Below are 16,329 nucleotides of genomic sequence, written 5' to 3' on the forward strand. Positions count from 1 at the left end.
AGAAAGATGTTTATGTTGAGTGGCTCATACTAACACCTTCATGCACACTTGGTATTTCTGTTGCATTGCACCCCCTAATGGCAGCTAAAGGAAGAGCTTGACAACACTTTCAACTTAAACACTTAAAAATCCTGTGATGTCATTTACAAACTAGAACAGTGTGCTCAGTAGAGTGCAGCTCTCCACCAGGAAGCTGACCTACTGCTGCCACGATATGGCTATCCAAGAGGATCACGGCCTTTCTAGAAAATTTCAGTAGGCCCAGGAGCCTTTAAAAATATGCACCTTGTTAACTTTTGATGGAGCTGCAGCGTGTTGCACAGAGTAGATTGAGTTTCCCTGCTAACAGGCACTGTATGTGAATTGTAGATGCAATGTAATTATGAAGATGAATGTATTTAAAGTAAAGCCCAGTTCAGACCAAAGACTCATGACAAGACAAAACCATTTACAACGTCACAGAGATAAGTTGCAGCCGTGTGAACTGGCCGGTCTGACTTCGACTCAAGCTGGCTGATGGTGTCACCTGCAACTCAGCCGGTCAAATCATTGGTGGGTGGTTTTAGAACGTAAAGTTATCTGTTTTAACAGCCAAACAATATAGTGGTAGTAGTGGAGTCCCCTGGTCAAGTCGAAATTACCAAAGACAACGTATTCGCTTGCTGTGGCAGGCGCTCCTTCCCTGCCGATCACCTCATGGTGTGCCGGTGTCTGACGGTGGGTCCCTGCTGCTGCTCGCTGTATGTGCTTATACCAGGGTCTCATCTACTTGCATTGGTGTGAACCTGAAGGTTTTTAGCACATTGCAGAATGGCTCATTGCAAGTAGTCGCCTGTTTCAACACCGCTCATTGCGAATCTTTGGTCTGACCTGGGCTTCACAACACAGCCACAAATATTTGATCCATGTCATTCATGACTGGATGTTTAGCGGTATAAACTTTGTCTGTGGGCACAGTCAAACCCAATTCAAATAGAAAAAAAAGACATAGTTTAACTCATAGCGAACTTACTTACTGAGGGTACACAAATATCAAAGAAAAATGATAAAAATCAACAAAATCTGCAATTCTACAAAATCAGGCAGGCAAGCCACTCTGCTTGTGAAACACTCCTGGTGTGATATTACACTGTGCTGTGCAGCTGCGTCCAGTGGCATTGTCCCTCCTTACAGTCAAGATGGAGGTGAAGATAGCAAAAATGGAGATTTACTGATTTCGTATCGATATGGATTTAGTCTGCAGATGCTCCAGTTCAAAATGAGACCAAACGTTTCTATGGATCTCTGTTTTGAGCTACAATGAAGGTCAAAATGTGGCCTGAATAAGACAGTAAAGCTTCTTGTTTTTAGCTGAGCTATTTCCGGAAACTTGTAGCCTCTACAGGCCGGTTGAAAGGAGTGAGGAATCTGCAGATGGTATAAAGAGTCCATAAAACTGTTTTTCTTTAGCAATTATGAATCACTGCAACCATGAGAGGTCCTTGAGCATACAGTCATAAATGCACACACAAAAGATTAGGCTGATTGGTCCAGTAGTTGACATTAGCTGGGGTCAGACAGCTATGCACACACACAAGTTCATAATCCCCTCCAGGCTTACATCTGGTGGAGATGGTAACACAGGACAAACAACATTTAACAAATCTATAGAATATTCGAGAAATGTACCTGCTATTTTACAATCCAAATGTCAAAATGAGTCAAAGCATCCTTTAAAACATGCTCCATAGCAAATGGTAAAGGTCATTTATGAGCCTTGAATATTACTGTACAGGCAACTGCCATGATGGATGGTTTCTGTGGCCCCCAGAGGCCAGTTTGAGCACTGTTCTTATGCCTCATTGAGCAGAGCTGTCATTATGGTTTACAGCCTAATAAAATACCAATTACACTGAAAATGGGAAGTTCCAAATATTGAAACATCCCCCGAGGATTAGGGCTCATTTCCAGAGTAAAAAAGATGAGCGTGAGAGAATGGAAATTAATGAGACACAGAGGAGGAGAGGGAAGGAAGAGAGATGGACAGGGAATAATGATAGATAGATAGATAGATAGACAGACAGACAGACAGACAGACAGACAGACAGATAGATAGATAGATAGATGAGGACTTAAGGTCCCTGGTTGTCGATCATTCAAACACTCTCTTGTTCCAGTTTTATTTACAAATCACAGTGAGTGAGCATCCAGCCGCGGGGAGGGATGCCAAGCTCTGGCACCTTCTCCCAACCCCCTTGAGAATATTGTTGCTGTTGATAATAAAATAAATAAATAAAAAGCTGAAAAGAAAAATTGCCTCTCTTTGGGTGCAGTGATTCATAGACCCTTCAGCAGTTCCTGTAGATCAGGACAGGTCTTTATTTGGTGGTTATAATCATTAAATAGCTAAAGTAGCATGTGTATACATCCACATACATTCAGGCTATATCTTCAGTAGCCAGTGGTAGCTAGCCAGCTAACCCTACACCTTTCAGGATTTGAATTTGGTTTTGGAAAAAGGCAGAAACGTATATTTTCCTTACAACCTGTCCAGGTATCATTAAAGTTGGCAGGATTGCATTACAGTCAGTGGAACACAGCTGTGATGTTGTCGGTCCCTTTTCGGAGCTGGCTGATGCTACGCTTTGATTTTGGCCAGTCTGTTTTCAAGGGGCAGGACTTAGCAAAGAGTCAATTTCGGCGGTATGAAATTACCTGGTTCTTCTGCATTGCGGAGCCCACAGAACACTGTAGACTTACTGCAGCTGAGCAGCTATCCTCCATTTTAGCACTCAGCTAAAGCCTCACAAGTTCACATTACACGACTGGCCGACCAATCTTGAGTCGCGGAGATCTTTTCAGTGTTCATACCTGGCGAGCGTGTGTTTCTGTCATCGGGAGTCTCGCCAACTGCGTTACCACCTGTGTGTGCGCACACCACAAGATTTCACTACCAAGCCCTCGCCGACAGAGCCCGAGATAGCGCGGTGACGTCACCAAACTAAATTTTGTCAGGCGTGACCAAAACAGGATATTATGAGGTTCCCTGGCCCTACTTGTCAACATGGATGTCTGACAGCTTGGAGCTCTACAGGTTGTTTGTGCCCTGCGCTGAGAAGAAACAGGAAAAGAAGAAAGGGATTTGGGTAAAGGAATGGGTCACTGCACGCAGATTGTGCGGGTTGTCAACTCTGCAGAGAGAGTTGGAGGTGAGTTCTATGAATGAAACTCAGTTGCCACTGTGCCGCTAGCCTATTAGCTTTCATCGTACTGTCTATATAGTCAATGCATGTATGCTGACCCAGATTACCTTTCAAAGCTGAGTGATCAAACGGGTTTTATAACATAATGTGCACTACATGCTCCTGTGAACGCGCTATTGTTGTTGTTGCTCCTCACATTTATTCTGTCCTCTTGCGTGCTGACGTGGGACGTATCCCAACTCTCATTGGCTGATGCTCTTTGTCAGTCATGTCACACCTCTCCAGTTTTCTAGCATGCCAGATATCCAGTCCCAGTCTCAGACGAGGGGGCGACTGGCTCGGAGGGTTGTTCACACCTGAGGGCAGTCTATCTGCCGACTCACCTCTGACCCAAGGTGGCTCTCAAGATCGTCTGCGACGTCAAAGTCGCGGTGAAAAACGTGTAATGTGAACTAGGCTTAACTTAAAAGTGATTTAATCTTGTGGCTCCTCTAGACTTCCGAAATGCTCTTGGACCAAATGTATCAAACCTCAATGGTGAAATGAATCATTTCATGGGGGATGTTACATTTCAAAAAATGTATCCACTGATTTACAGAGGTCTCTTTGACAATGTAAGTCTATGGGGAAAAAGTCTGCATCACTGGCATCACATGACAGATCTGAAAGTTGTAATTCCACATTTAGCCACTATGTAAAATTGACTTCAGAGTCTGGTGCTGTTCCTGGGGCCTTGGTACAGTCTCGAAACTCATACTTGCAAACAAACAAAGTACATTGCAAACTGGATTACAAAACAGAAGGATGTTTTAATGGGAAAATGCTTTAAGTTCAGTATCTTTAAAATATAGAAGATACAATCTGTAGAGAAAATAATCAAACAAGGGATTACACAATCTTATTTAAGTAATTCAATTTGCATTTAAGAGCTTTTTTTAATCACTTCTTTAAAAAAATTCATCATCTTCTGTGAGGCCTACTATCATTCGTACTAACATTTCATCTAACATTTTTACTATTTTGGCATGTCTCTTTTTACTGCATGCATCAGTTCTGTGCTGTATAAATAATGTTCGCTGTTATTAGCTTTATTACTTCATGACTTTGGAATAAACCCTGTCATGTTTTACCACCTAACGTTTGGCTGAGAAGCAATCTCAAGTCATCTTCCAGCACTTTTTATCCTCACATGGTTGGTATTTTCATTTGTACCCAGCTTCAGCTTATGAGGATATTGACGTCAAGACGATGAACATCCCCAGTGTCTCAGGGGCTGCTGATGACCTGCTTGATCCAGTCAGTGAGCCTGGTGATGCGAGTGTAGACGCCATAGTAGTCTGGACGCCCGCAGCCTTTGCCCCAGCTCACCACCCCAGCCAGGAACCAGCGTCCCGACGGCTCCTGGCACACCAAGGGACCGCCAGAGTCTCCCTGACAGAGACAGGTGATGTTTGAGGGTCAGGGGGTTAGATTTTAACGTCTCTACAGCACAAAATGACCATAATAATTGACAAGGCTGATGACTAATAACAGTGACTCAACTATGATATCATGGGATGCTGGGATGTCTGGCTTTTAAAACTCATTTAATGGCCTGTACTCTGTTTAGCCCAAATTCTCCACCATGAGATTTTCAGGATGTCAAATCTGTACTACTTTTGTTCCTCCTGGCAGATAAAAATTACATCTAGACAGAAAATAAACGAGACTAAATAAACCATGACTGGATGATTCTACCCAAACTAAATAAACTATATGTAGTGCCAACTATAAAGCATTTTATTTATACTTGCAAGAATGTATTTATGTATTTATTTTAGCCACTTGGGGGCAGTGTAACTCTAACTCTGAACAGCAAAGAGGCCTTTTTGAGTGTCAGCAAACAGTGGCAGACACAAAGCAACATCAGCATTCACAGTTGTGTTTCTGTCCACCCAATAAATATAAGTCCAATATTCACTCCACAGCACCTCCTGAGGAAATCTGGTTCTTAACGTGTTAAATGCTCCACCATGTCTACCAGCCAGTCACTCACAGTGGGCCTTTGGTGTTTTTTCACTAAAAAACACCCTCCTGAAGGTAGAAATAAGATATGTGACTGAACCAAAAAAAGGTGGCTTGTGGGGGGACTGCAGTCTGAAACATAATGAAAAAGAACATTATGTATTCTGCTGTTGTATGTTTGTGTTTCGATTTACCTGACAGGCATCCTTGTCGCCACTGCGGTAACCAGCACAAAGCATTCTGGGAGTGACCAGGTGGCCGTAACTGCGGACACAGGCTTCCTCGCTGACAAGGCGAACATCCACCTTCTGAAGCACATTACTGGTTCTGCCTGAGGAGGTGAGAGGTGAAAGGTCAACTGGTGAAGGCCCACAGATTCATCTTCTTCTCATCATTTTCATTTAAACACCAGACACCATGCATGGAGGATATTTTTAAGATCAAGTCAAAAATCTGAATCTAACAGAAGCTGACATCTTCACTGCTCAGTTTTCATTCACTTGTAGAGCTGCCGATCACACCACACAGCCCCACGGTGAAAGATGCCACAGTGCAGTCGTATTGATTCCTCAGCTTTAGCAGAAATCATTAAATGTATTTATGTTTGACACACTATAACCAGCCTGAAAACTTCCTAACAGGCTGTAGTTGCACTTTTTATGTGCTCGCAGTTACCAACCATCAGTAAAAGAAAGCAAAGTCAAGTCTTCATCCTTGGCGTGAAAAGAAACCACTTCATTGGAAGTATAGTGGTGTAACCACACTATAACATAGACAAATCTCTGAAACTTTTCTACCATATACATCTTGAAATATCTGTGAAACTGTGTGCCGGAAGACGGTTTCCAGCACCTTCTCTCTCAAACAGCCTTCATCTCTTTATTGGGTTCATCAGAAACCACAACCCGCTGACACTTCCACCCACATCACTCTATCTCTTCCTGCCTCTTTAATTAAAATAAGTTAATTTAATGTGTTTTTTCTAATTGTTATCATAGTAGCATGCCCACTTTCCACCAAATTACTAAGACTCCCCACATCTTGCATGCTATTTCAAACTGTCAGTGATGAAATGGGGTTTTTACAGGCTGGGCAAGTCACATAAAATCACTTCCTGTGATTGAACTGCATATTACATAAGTCAATGGAAAAAAACTTAACTGTTCATCCTGTGACAGAGATAAAAACATCTTTATAACAGAACAAATACTGCACTTGGATTGTAGCCTTTATAAAATAAACCTGCAAGTCAAAAGCACCAAATAAAAGTCCATCTTAAAATGGTTCATGTTTATAAACCTGCAGTTTCATTAAAAGTGTCCCTTTACGAGGCGCAAGGATGTGTTCCTGTAGGTCACGCATACCAAAGCCTGAGGTTAACTGGAGATGAATGAAAAACAAATTCTTCTACCTGTAGTCCTCAGAAAAACTTTATATGGATGGCAGTTTTGCAGCATTACAAGTTCTTGCAAAATAGTGTGTTGAACTCACTCAATTACACTCATCTCAAACTTTTACTTTACAGCAGTGGGCGCTAGCCGAGGTACATTCAAGAGGTCAGACAGTAAATCAGCCACACTCTTTCTTCCCCAGCCTCCTGCATTTCTATTCTCTATCATCCACCAAAGGCCCTCAGATTTTCCCACCTGTCCCATTGTCCCAATCCCCTGTCTGATCTAGCCCCTCCCTTTTGCCATGCAGTAACCCCTTTCCTGCCTTTACCATCACCTGACCTTCTCCGCCCACATACTCACCTGCTTCCCATTTCCCTAATCAGCCTGGCTGTATATTTACCAGCCTATTTCCACCCACACTTTGCCAGATAGTCATTGTTGTTCATGCCTTTGCTTTTGGCCATTTCCAGCCTGATTTAGTAAATTACTAGATTGAAACCAGCAAATAAATACAAAGAACTTGGATTCATGAAAAGCTGGTGCAACTCAATCCTGTTCCTCACTTCACTGCCTGTTTACTTTATACCAGACTCCAACAATTATTATAGTTAAACAATCTCGAGGGGTTTTGAGGGGAAAATTACTCTCACAGTTTGTAAACACACAACCTGTGATGAGGGGTGGCAGACCTTGCTTCATTTTAGGAGTTTACAAGCCAAAAAAAGGGGAAACACTGCTATAGGCCTCTTGGAGAGTTTAAGTGTTTCTGGTTTTATACTGAATCCCCCTGACTATCAACAAACAGCCCAGCCGCCAGAAAAAACAAGTGTTACCATTGTTTCTGCAAAGCACACATTTGGTAATTTGTACATTTTATATGTATCATATCAACTTTTCTAAAGGGATGTAGTTCTGATTACTTTTTTATGAGCTGGCTGTCATCAGAAGATGGAGGGGATGGTGGATGAAGTGACATCTTAGCAAGACAGCTGCCAAGCAGCAGACAACTGTTTAAGACCAACACAAAACAAAATGGGTGTTTTCTTGCAGCATTTCTACTGTTGTGGCACCAAAGCGGATGTTTCATATCAAAACAGTGTGGCCTTTCCACCAAATGCAGGTATTTTCTAATGACAAATCACTGCATTTCCAGCCACCATTGTAACACAAAAAACAGGTCTTTTTAATTGAATGATCATGGCATTTCCAGCCCTGACTTTGGCACCAGAAGAAAGTGTTTTATACCAACACGTCACAGCATTTCCAGCTGTGATTGGGCACTAAATGCAGGTGTTTTGTAGTAACACATTGCAGCATTTTCAGCCTTGATTGTATCACCAAAAGCGGGTGTTTTATAGTAAAACATCACAGCATTTCCAGCCACAATTATGGCACAAAAAGCAAGTGTTTTGTAGCGACACATCACAGCATTTCCAGCCATGATCGGGCACCAAATGCAGGTATTTTGCAGCAACTCATGGCAGCATTTCCAACTGTGACTGTGGCTCCAGAAGTGGGTGTTTTGTAGTAACACATATCAGCATTTCCAGCCATGATCGGGCACCAAATGCAGGTGTTTTTCAAGTGAAAGATCATGGCATTTCCAGCCTTGATTGTGGCACCAGAAGAAGGTGTTTCACAGTAACATATCACAGCATTTCCAGTCGTGATTGGGCACCAAATGCAGGTGTTTCGTAGCAACTCACTGCAGCATTTCCAACTACGATTACAGCACCAAAAGCAAGTATTTTGTAGTGGCACATGGGAATTCTAGCCATGATTGTGGCACTAAAACCGGGTGATTTTTAACAAAACATCACAGCATTCCCAGCTACAATTATACTGCTGATAGCAAGTGTTTTGTAGCCACACATTACAGCATTTTCAGCTGCAATTGTGGCACCAAAAGCAGGTGATTTTTAGTGACACATCGCAGCATTTATAGCTGCAATTTTTGCAATTTGGCATTTTAAGCCAAAACATGATCTTTTCCAAACCATAACCAAGTGGTTTTATTCTGGTGATTTGTGTTGAACCGCACCATTTCCACGACAAAGTTTTCATCTCTCCACATCCCCCCAAACCCCCCGTTCCCCCTCACCTCCCTCTCGAAGAGCCCCCCAGCCAGTGACCCAGCAGAGCAGGCCAGGCTCCAGCTGGTGAGCGGGTGGAGGCAGGCAGGCGGGTCGAGCATGTCCAGCCAGCACCATGGAGGCAGGCCGGTCCAGCTTCAGCAGGGCCAGGTCATAGTCATGGGACTCGTCATCGTAGTACTGGTGAAGGTGGATCTGCTTAACTCGTGCCACTTCTTCTGTAGGGCTGCTGGGGTTGAGCAGGAGTTTACCCAGGTAGACTGTCCACACCGAGGGGGAGTAGAGGCTGCACAAAGAGGAGGAGGAGAAAAGGAGCTGCTATGTGTTACAGGGCCAATAAGCAATACTTTTATTTCTTTCCTTTGTGCAAATTAAAATTATAGTTTCAAATATGACTTGAACATTGCCAACAAATACTTGAGCAACTGTTTCTGTCTCTCTAAACATACTTCTGTTTCCATATGTCCACTTAAACATCAACACTCACTGAATGCTGCACAAGCTTTTAATCACCATATGAGGAACATTAAGGAAGAAGAATAGTTAATCCTCTACAGCATGTTGCAGCTATAGTTTTGGTCGCGGTCCAGCCAGCTGAGTCTGGCTTTGAAAGACTGGAGTGTATATAAATACATAAATATGCTGGCTTTGATTCAGACAGGCTGTTACAGCTAAACCCTGTACAGCAAAGACACAACAGCAGGACTGAACATAAAAGAAGTTTGGAGGGAACTGTAAACAAAACTTATTTAAGAAGTGCTAAGATGCTAAAAGTTCTTCATCATCAATGAATAAACATCTCTAGCTGAAGACAAAAAGCTTGTAGTTTTCTGCTCAAACTGTCTTTGTTTTGAAAGTAGATTCCAACACCTCAATCAACACACCACTTCCTCTCCTCTCTTCCTGCACTTACCGGTCGTCATAGAAACAGTGGGCGGCAGACACCACCCACTGGCTGGAGATTAGTGCGCCCCCACAGATGTGGGTACCCCGCACCTGAAGGCTGGCCTGCCATGGCCACTCCCCCTCCGTTGCATTGGTTCCCCCCACAATGCGGCTGGAGAACTGCCTCAGGCCGCAGTCTGAATACACCCACAGGATCATTAAAACGCACAAGGATGCATGTGGGCAACAGGTATATGCTTAATAAATAGAAGCAGCATAGTTGTATTGAAAAAAAAGATTAAAAAACAAAGACCAAAATACTTGAGAGTAAAATTTAGTGTGAGTTGCACTGTGTATATTTTTATTTTCTACGATAAAAGGAAAAAAAGAAAAGAAAAGAAAAGCAAAGAAACAAAGACTAATCAGATTTAGGTTTCTTTCTTTCTTCTTTTTCATAAAGGAAGTATTTCACTGCTGGAGAGATGGTCTTTTCATAAAATCAGGCTCTCTATTCAGTAAGAAGATGCAAATACTTTTGAAATTGGTGTTACATCACTGGACAAAAAAGAGAGAGGGGCTGCTTTTGCTCAAGAGGTATAAAAACTACAAGTACAAGAATGCAGTGCACTGCACCAGACCAATAAAGGCACCCACTGGTGGGTGATGTAATGCAAACTTGGCCATTTTGACACAGGTAACAATATGGCAGCAAGTGGTAAGAAACAGATAGATACTGCGAGTATTATGAGGATCCTTAAAGATATATTTTACTGCTAGAAAGATAATCTTTTCATAAACTAGGCTGTCTGCAGTATTGGTGCCATATGACCAGAGAAAACTCTTGCACAAGCAGTAGAAAACCTACAACTAACAGAATGCACTGCACTACACAAGATCAATAAACGCTCCTGCTGATGGGCGACTGCCCCCTAGTGCCGCCTCAGTTGAAAACGCAGCACTAAAGTGCCCTCTTGAATGATGAAAACGAGCAGATGTGCCCTTTTGGCTGCCCTCTTGTCCCCATATCATGCAGTAGGTGCCCTTTTTTCCTTTTCGCCCCTGCCCTTCAAACATCCTGAGTACATCACTGGTAGTAAATGATCTTGAATTACAGTTAAGCGGAACAAGCTAACACATGGTTTTGAAAACGTCTGAGGTGAGAATGTGGCAATGCAGTAACAGAATCTCAGTTCATATTTGATCAGCACTGCTTAGTTTTACTGTTTGAGCTCAGTATTTTTAGCCTCTGTTGTGACAACACAGGAAACAGTATGGCTCCCACTTCCTGTTCATAAATTCTCAAATTACAGCCAAACAGTGCAGTAAAACATGTTTCTGAGGAAATTTCAGGTGAGAAATGGGCAATAACAGAATTTTTGTTATATTTGATCAACAGTGCTGATTTAAATTTTTGATCTGAGATTTGGCCGTGTTTAAGAGAGCTCGATCCGCTACTAGACTCTTTGTTTTCGTGGTGGTGGGCATATGAAAATGTGGAAGTACAACACAAAGTTCGAGAAACAGCCCTAGAGCCGGCGAAAATCTGCTGGATGTGGCATGATTCGATCAGGGAGATCTGGGTTCTGGTAAGATGGAGGGAAGTTTACCATAATTCATTTACACATACTACCTACATTGTACCTACAGGCTGACAGTAAGTCTAAGAAAGTCTTTGGATAACCCGTCCAAGAGAGCCCGAAGACATCACGAAATTTGCCAGAACTGAATTAGTGTGAAATAAAAGTACATAAAAAGTAGGTGTGTTCATCTTCTCACCACAGTGCTTCTCATCTGAGGCGTCGGGGCAGTCAGTGACAAAGTCACACTCTGGGTTCGGCTTCTTCAGACATGTTCCATCAGCGCACACATAGGTCATGTCTGTACATGGCACACCTGGACACAGACACACACACACACACACCAACACACACAGACTTGTATGTTTCCTGATTTGCTTTACTGTTGTTTAAGTTGCTGAGATCAGAAATCTCTTTGTCCAGGAGGTAAAATGATGCCACAAAAAAGCTTAAAATGAAGGCACGAGATTTTGCAACAGGCTGGCACCTGATATTTTGTGGATGTGAGAGTGTGTACGTGCAGCTTTGAGTGTGTTACCATCAGTACAGTTCATCTCATCTGTTGCTTCAGGGCAGTCTGGGAGCTGGTCACACACCTTGTAGTAGTCCACACACTGACTGTCCTCTGGACACTGGTACTGCGCCACACACACTGAAACACACACATAATGAAATGTACCAGCTTGCACGTGTGTCCATATGCTCAATAACATTCAATCATATAAGAAAAAAACAGAGACAGCATTGTGTTTAGCTTCATGTAACAGGAGGCAGCAAGCAGCCTGCTGTGCTTTTCATTAACCAAGGTTTCTACAGCTTAAGGCAAATTAGATTTAATACTTTTTAAGACTTTTTAAATGCCACTTGGGAACAAATTTAACAACAGTTTTACAGCAACTAAAACTGAAGAAAAAAAACATGGATGAACTTTTTTTTAACCCAGAGCTAAGGACAATTTTGCCCAGACGTTTATTGTAACATAAAACTTGGCTTTTCTGGGAACTACCTTCCATTTGCTGGCAAGTGTTCTTGGCAATTTGGTGTTTCTCACTCAGCATGTGGCAACAAACAAAGCTTACTTACAAAGCTTTTGCTTTTTAATGTGTTTATATCACATGATAAATGCTTTTACTCACTATTGAGTAGTGACCCAAAAAGCCAAACCAATAATAGCACTGTGGCTTGACAAGCTGCCAAATCTCTCAGGTTTTCCCATTGTTAGATAGGCCTACTGTCCAGGAGCCAAATAGATTCAGAACATTTAGAAAGAACAGGCCCGTCAGATTAGATCATGCTTAGACTTTTAAGCCAGACAGTTACAGATGTTTAAACAATACTCTCCCTTGCAGCTTGAAAAAATAGCAACTTTTTATCTTCCTAAATGACATATGAGGCAATATAGTGTGGCAGTGGATGTTTGGTTCACCCCTGTTGATCCTGTGTCCTTTTCCTGAAGTGTGCTGCTGGATCCCAGTGGCTGCAATTTAATCATTTTGAAAAAAACTTTGATTGTCGTGAACATCAGATTATTTTTCTTGAGGAAACTCAGATCATTTGACATCAGCAGATCTCTTCTAAATGTTTTTTATAATGGTATTTTAGCAAGTGTCCTTTTTTATGCGGTTGTTTGTTGGGGTGGCAGCCTAACATTGGAGGACAGGAACAGGATCAGCAAACTTATTAGAAAGGCGGGATCTGTTATTGGTATGAGCCCTGCTTCTCTGGAGGTCATAACAGAGCAGAGGACTAGGAGGAAGCTTAGAGCTATCTTGTCTCAGGATGATCACCCCCTGCATAGCACTTTTGTTACAAGTTGCAGAAGTAAGCGGTTTCTTTTGCCCAGATGCTCCACAGAAAGATTAAGGAAGTCCTTTGTTCCTGCAGCAACCAGGCTTTTTAATTTGAATTGCTGATGTCATGTCTTGCTGCTATACTAGTCCTTGTACATTGCACTTTAAATTGTAGCTACACTCTCTTGCTGTCATGTCTTGCTGCTATACTCACCCTTGAACATTGCACTTTAAATTGCAGCGACACTTTCTTGCTGTTATAACCTGCTGCTATACTCGTCCTTGTACATTGTACTTTTAAATTGCATTTGTACTCTTTTTATTCTGTTTAATCTTTATTTATTTATTTATTTTTTTCTGGTCATTTTGCTATTGTTGTATTGGACCACTGCACTCCTAGGTGACGTTATTGTATATGTATATTTTGTCTATGTCTTATTGTTGTACTGTATGTTGGCCATGGTGGCAATCCAGTTTCCCCTTGGGGATTATTAAAGTTAATCCAATCCAATCCAATCCAAAACATTATTTGACAGTAAATCAGTTGGTAACTAAATGCATTGGGCCCCTTTTTGTGTGGTTCACTTTTGAGGCTCTTCCTGTACCATGTGTCAATTTCCTGTTTCTGCACAACAAATGAAGTGTGAATCAATTTAAATAAACCATTTAAAACATAAGTAAATACCACAGTTCCTCTCGTCAAGTCCGTTGGGACAGTCCTTGATTCCATCACAGGCAGGAACACAAAGGCCGTTAAAAGTGCACAGAAACTGGCCTGGGCAGGCTAAAAAACATGCACATACACATTACAAAAAATCCATTCATAAACATCAGTGAAACACAGTAGAAATGTTACGTAGCAGTTCATTTATCATCCACAACTTACGATCTGATTGGTTGAAGACACTGTAGCGCAGCTGAAGGCCCGGCCCTGTAAGTGACACCTCTGATGTCATGACAACAGTGGTGGACGTGGAGAGCAGGAAGAGGCGTTCATTGTACGGCTGCAGGCTCCTGGTGCCACACAGTCTGAGAAAAGAACAGAGACGCTAAAATCAAATGGAAACTTGAGTTTCCCTGCAGTGATAACAGGAAGGCTCTGGAGGAAGTCCAGTGTTGTGTAAGTAAGTAAGTAACTGTGGTGTGCCCTTAAAGCAAAGCACTGCACTCCCAGTTTGTCTGAGGCACTAATGACCAACCTACACTCTTGTAAGAAAAGCAAAACATATATCAGATTGAAAATAAATAGAAATAAAAATGTCCTCATCTGAAAAGTCTGTATGAAGCAGGAAGCTAATATGGAACACTGCTGCCCCCTGTTGTGCAATACAGAATAGAATAATATGACCAAAACATCTTTACAGTGTAATTTGGTCCATTTGTGTTTTTTATTTAGTATGAAACCAACTGAGAAGTCTGCACATCATGTGTGTGTCTGTATGGAAACCTTTAATGTACACAGATGCTTCCTGTCAGACACCAAACCACACACAGGTGGAAGTTATAAATAGACATTAGCGTCATAAGCTACACAACTTTTTCTGTTCTCTCTGCTCCTAATAGTACCATCCTGTCAGTGTATTCATATGTTGTTGATTTATTGCTGTTAGTAGGATAAAGAGGAAGTAGGGCTCGACATAAAACAATTTTTGCTGAACTTTTTTAGAAGTTGTGGTGTGCAGACTTTTCAGCCATTCTCTACTGAAGGTCCGGCACATGTGCACCAGACAAATTTTAAAAAAAAAAGAGTTTTAATAGGTCTTAACACATGGCTATTTTGGGCAAGATGAGGATTCTGAATTGAAATTCCGATTTTTTAAATTTTTTTTTTTTTTTTGTAAAAAGATTAGTTTGCACGTTAGAGTATATAAAGTGAAGACAAGAATTTGTAAATGCACATTTGTGTTGTGGAATAATATCTGCCTCTTGTGGGAAACTCTCACTGGCTGCTATCAATGTAGCTCTCTTATCTCAGTATCAGCAGTGTTGGGAAGGTTACTTTTGAAATCTTAAGTGCTATATCATACGCAACTGGACTTGCTTGAGTTTCTTGAAGATGTTTCACCTCTCATCCAAGAGGCTTCTTCAGTTCTAATTGACTGGTGCAGAGTTGCAGGCCTTTAACTCACAGAGTCGTTGAGGTCACATGTGAGCTCAGAGTTTTCAGAGTTGTTTAGGTCACCTTTGACCTCTCTTGGATGAGAGGTGAAACCTTGTCAAGAAACTCAAGCATGTCCAGTTGCCTACGATATAGCACTTATGATTACTGTGACCTGGATGACAGAGAATCTTCAGCAGCATCTTTTAAAATGCAATAGGTTACAGATTACCTGACCCTGTTAAAACTGTAACAAGTCATGTAACTATTTCCATTACTTCAGTAGAGTAATGTGACTTATTACATTTGATTACTTTATGATTACTTAGTAGTAGATAGTAGAGTTGTTAGAAACTGGGCAAAAAACGCTGCCACTAGCACACACTGGACGTGACGCGCTGTAGCTCATCAACCTTTGCATTAGTTTAAAGCCCCTACAAGGAACTTTCATTTTGAGTTGATTTTGGCGACCCTGTGGACAAAAGCGGTAGTGTTTTGCCGGAATGAAGCCTACATTTCCCATGAGCTCTAGCGCATATTGTCGTAAAGACGCTTACCTGGCTTACGCATGTGTTTGTTTTGGAGATGAATGAAACAACAAGACGGGAAAACTTTGCCCCCGCTCCTATCGGGGATCCCAGCTCACCTCTGCCGCGCCCCAGCTCCACCTCTCCGGCGTAAGCGCCACCGCCTCCGGGGTAAACGTAGCGGTCGTGCAGCGGTCGCGCAGCGGTCACGCAGCGGTCGGCTGGTAAGGCTGAAGGCCTGTTTGGCAAGCACTTCCACGGCTTCTTGGACAGAGTATGGAGCGGTGCCTCGCCTCTTTATTTCTTGGCACTTGCTGGACCCTGTCGACGCCTGCTTGGTACCTGTCATCGTGAGGTGTTACAGCCCCGCGGCCCCTGCTCTCCTTGTCCCCACTGGCGCGGGGTGAATCTGCGCAACCTGCGGCCTCTGTGTGTGGCTCCCCGGACAGCTAACGCCGTGGACCCGCCGGCTCCTGCCAGGATTGGGCTGGTAAATGCTAGATCGCTAGCGAACAAAACGTTTATCCTGAAGGATTTCTTGACTTCCCAAGGATTGGATTTTCTCTGCGTGACTGAGACGTGGCTGACTGTTGGTGAGTCCAGTGCTTTCACAGAACTTTTACCCGATGATTGCTGATATTTTAACTCCCCGCGGACGTCGGGTCGAGGAGGAGGAATAGCGACTATTTATAAGAGTCACTATAAATGTAAGCAGCTAGGTAAGATGACGTGTGCCGTCTGAGTGCCGTAAATCGTTTCGTCCTGGAAGCGACCTGGGG

At 42.5% G+C, this 16,329-nt stretch overlaps 1 protein-coding gene across 2 annotated transcripts in view; it reads right to left on the reverse strand.

Moving 5' to 3' along the window:
* Nucleotides 1–3,967: 3,967 nt before the first annotated feature.
* Nucleotides 3,968–16,329, reverse strand: part of LOC126390545 (transmembrane protease serine 6) — a 21,623-nt gene continuing 9,261 nt past the window's right edge. For both annotated transcript variants that reach the window (XM_050044901.1, XM_050044902.1), the window contains 8 exons: nt 13,812–13,954; nt 13,611–13,709; nt 11,674–11,787; nt 11,335–11,451; nt 9,587–9,755; nt 8,682–8,959; nt 5,381–5,517; nt 3,968–4,613 (listed from right to left, as the gene is read on the reverse strand). In XM_050044901.1, the coding sequence (XP_049900858.1) occupies nt 4,449–4,613; nt 5,381–5,517; nt 8,682–8,959; nt 9,587–9,755; nt 11,335–11,451; nt 11,674–11,787; nt 13,611–13,709; nt 13,812–13,954 (1,222 nt within the window). In that variant the 3' untranslated portion in view covers nt 3,968–4,448. The remainder of the gene's footprint in view (nt 4,614–5,380; nt 5,518–8,681; nt 8,960–9,586; nt 9,756–11,334; nt 11,452–11,673; nt 11,788–13,610; nt 13,710–13,811; nt 13,955–16,329) is intronic.

This window comes from Epinephelus moara, chromosome 5 (genome assembly GCF_006386435.1).
Source record: "Epinephelus moara isolate mb chromosome 5, YSFRI_EMoa_1.0, whole genome shotgun sequence".
Taxonomy (NCBI): Eukaryota; Metazoa; Chordata; class Actinopteri; order Perciformes; family Serranidae; genus Epinephelus; species Epinephelus moara.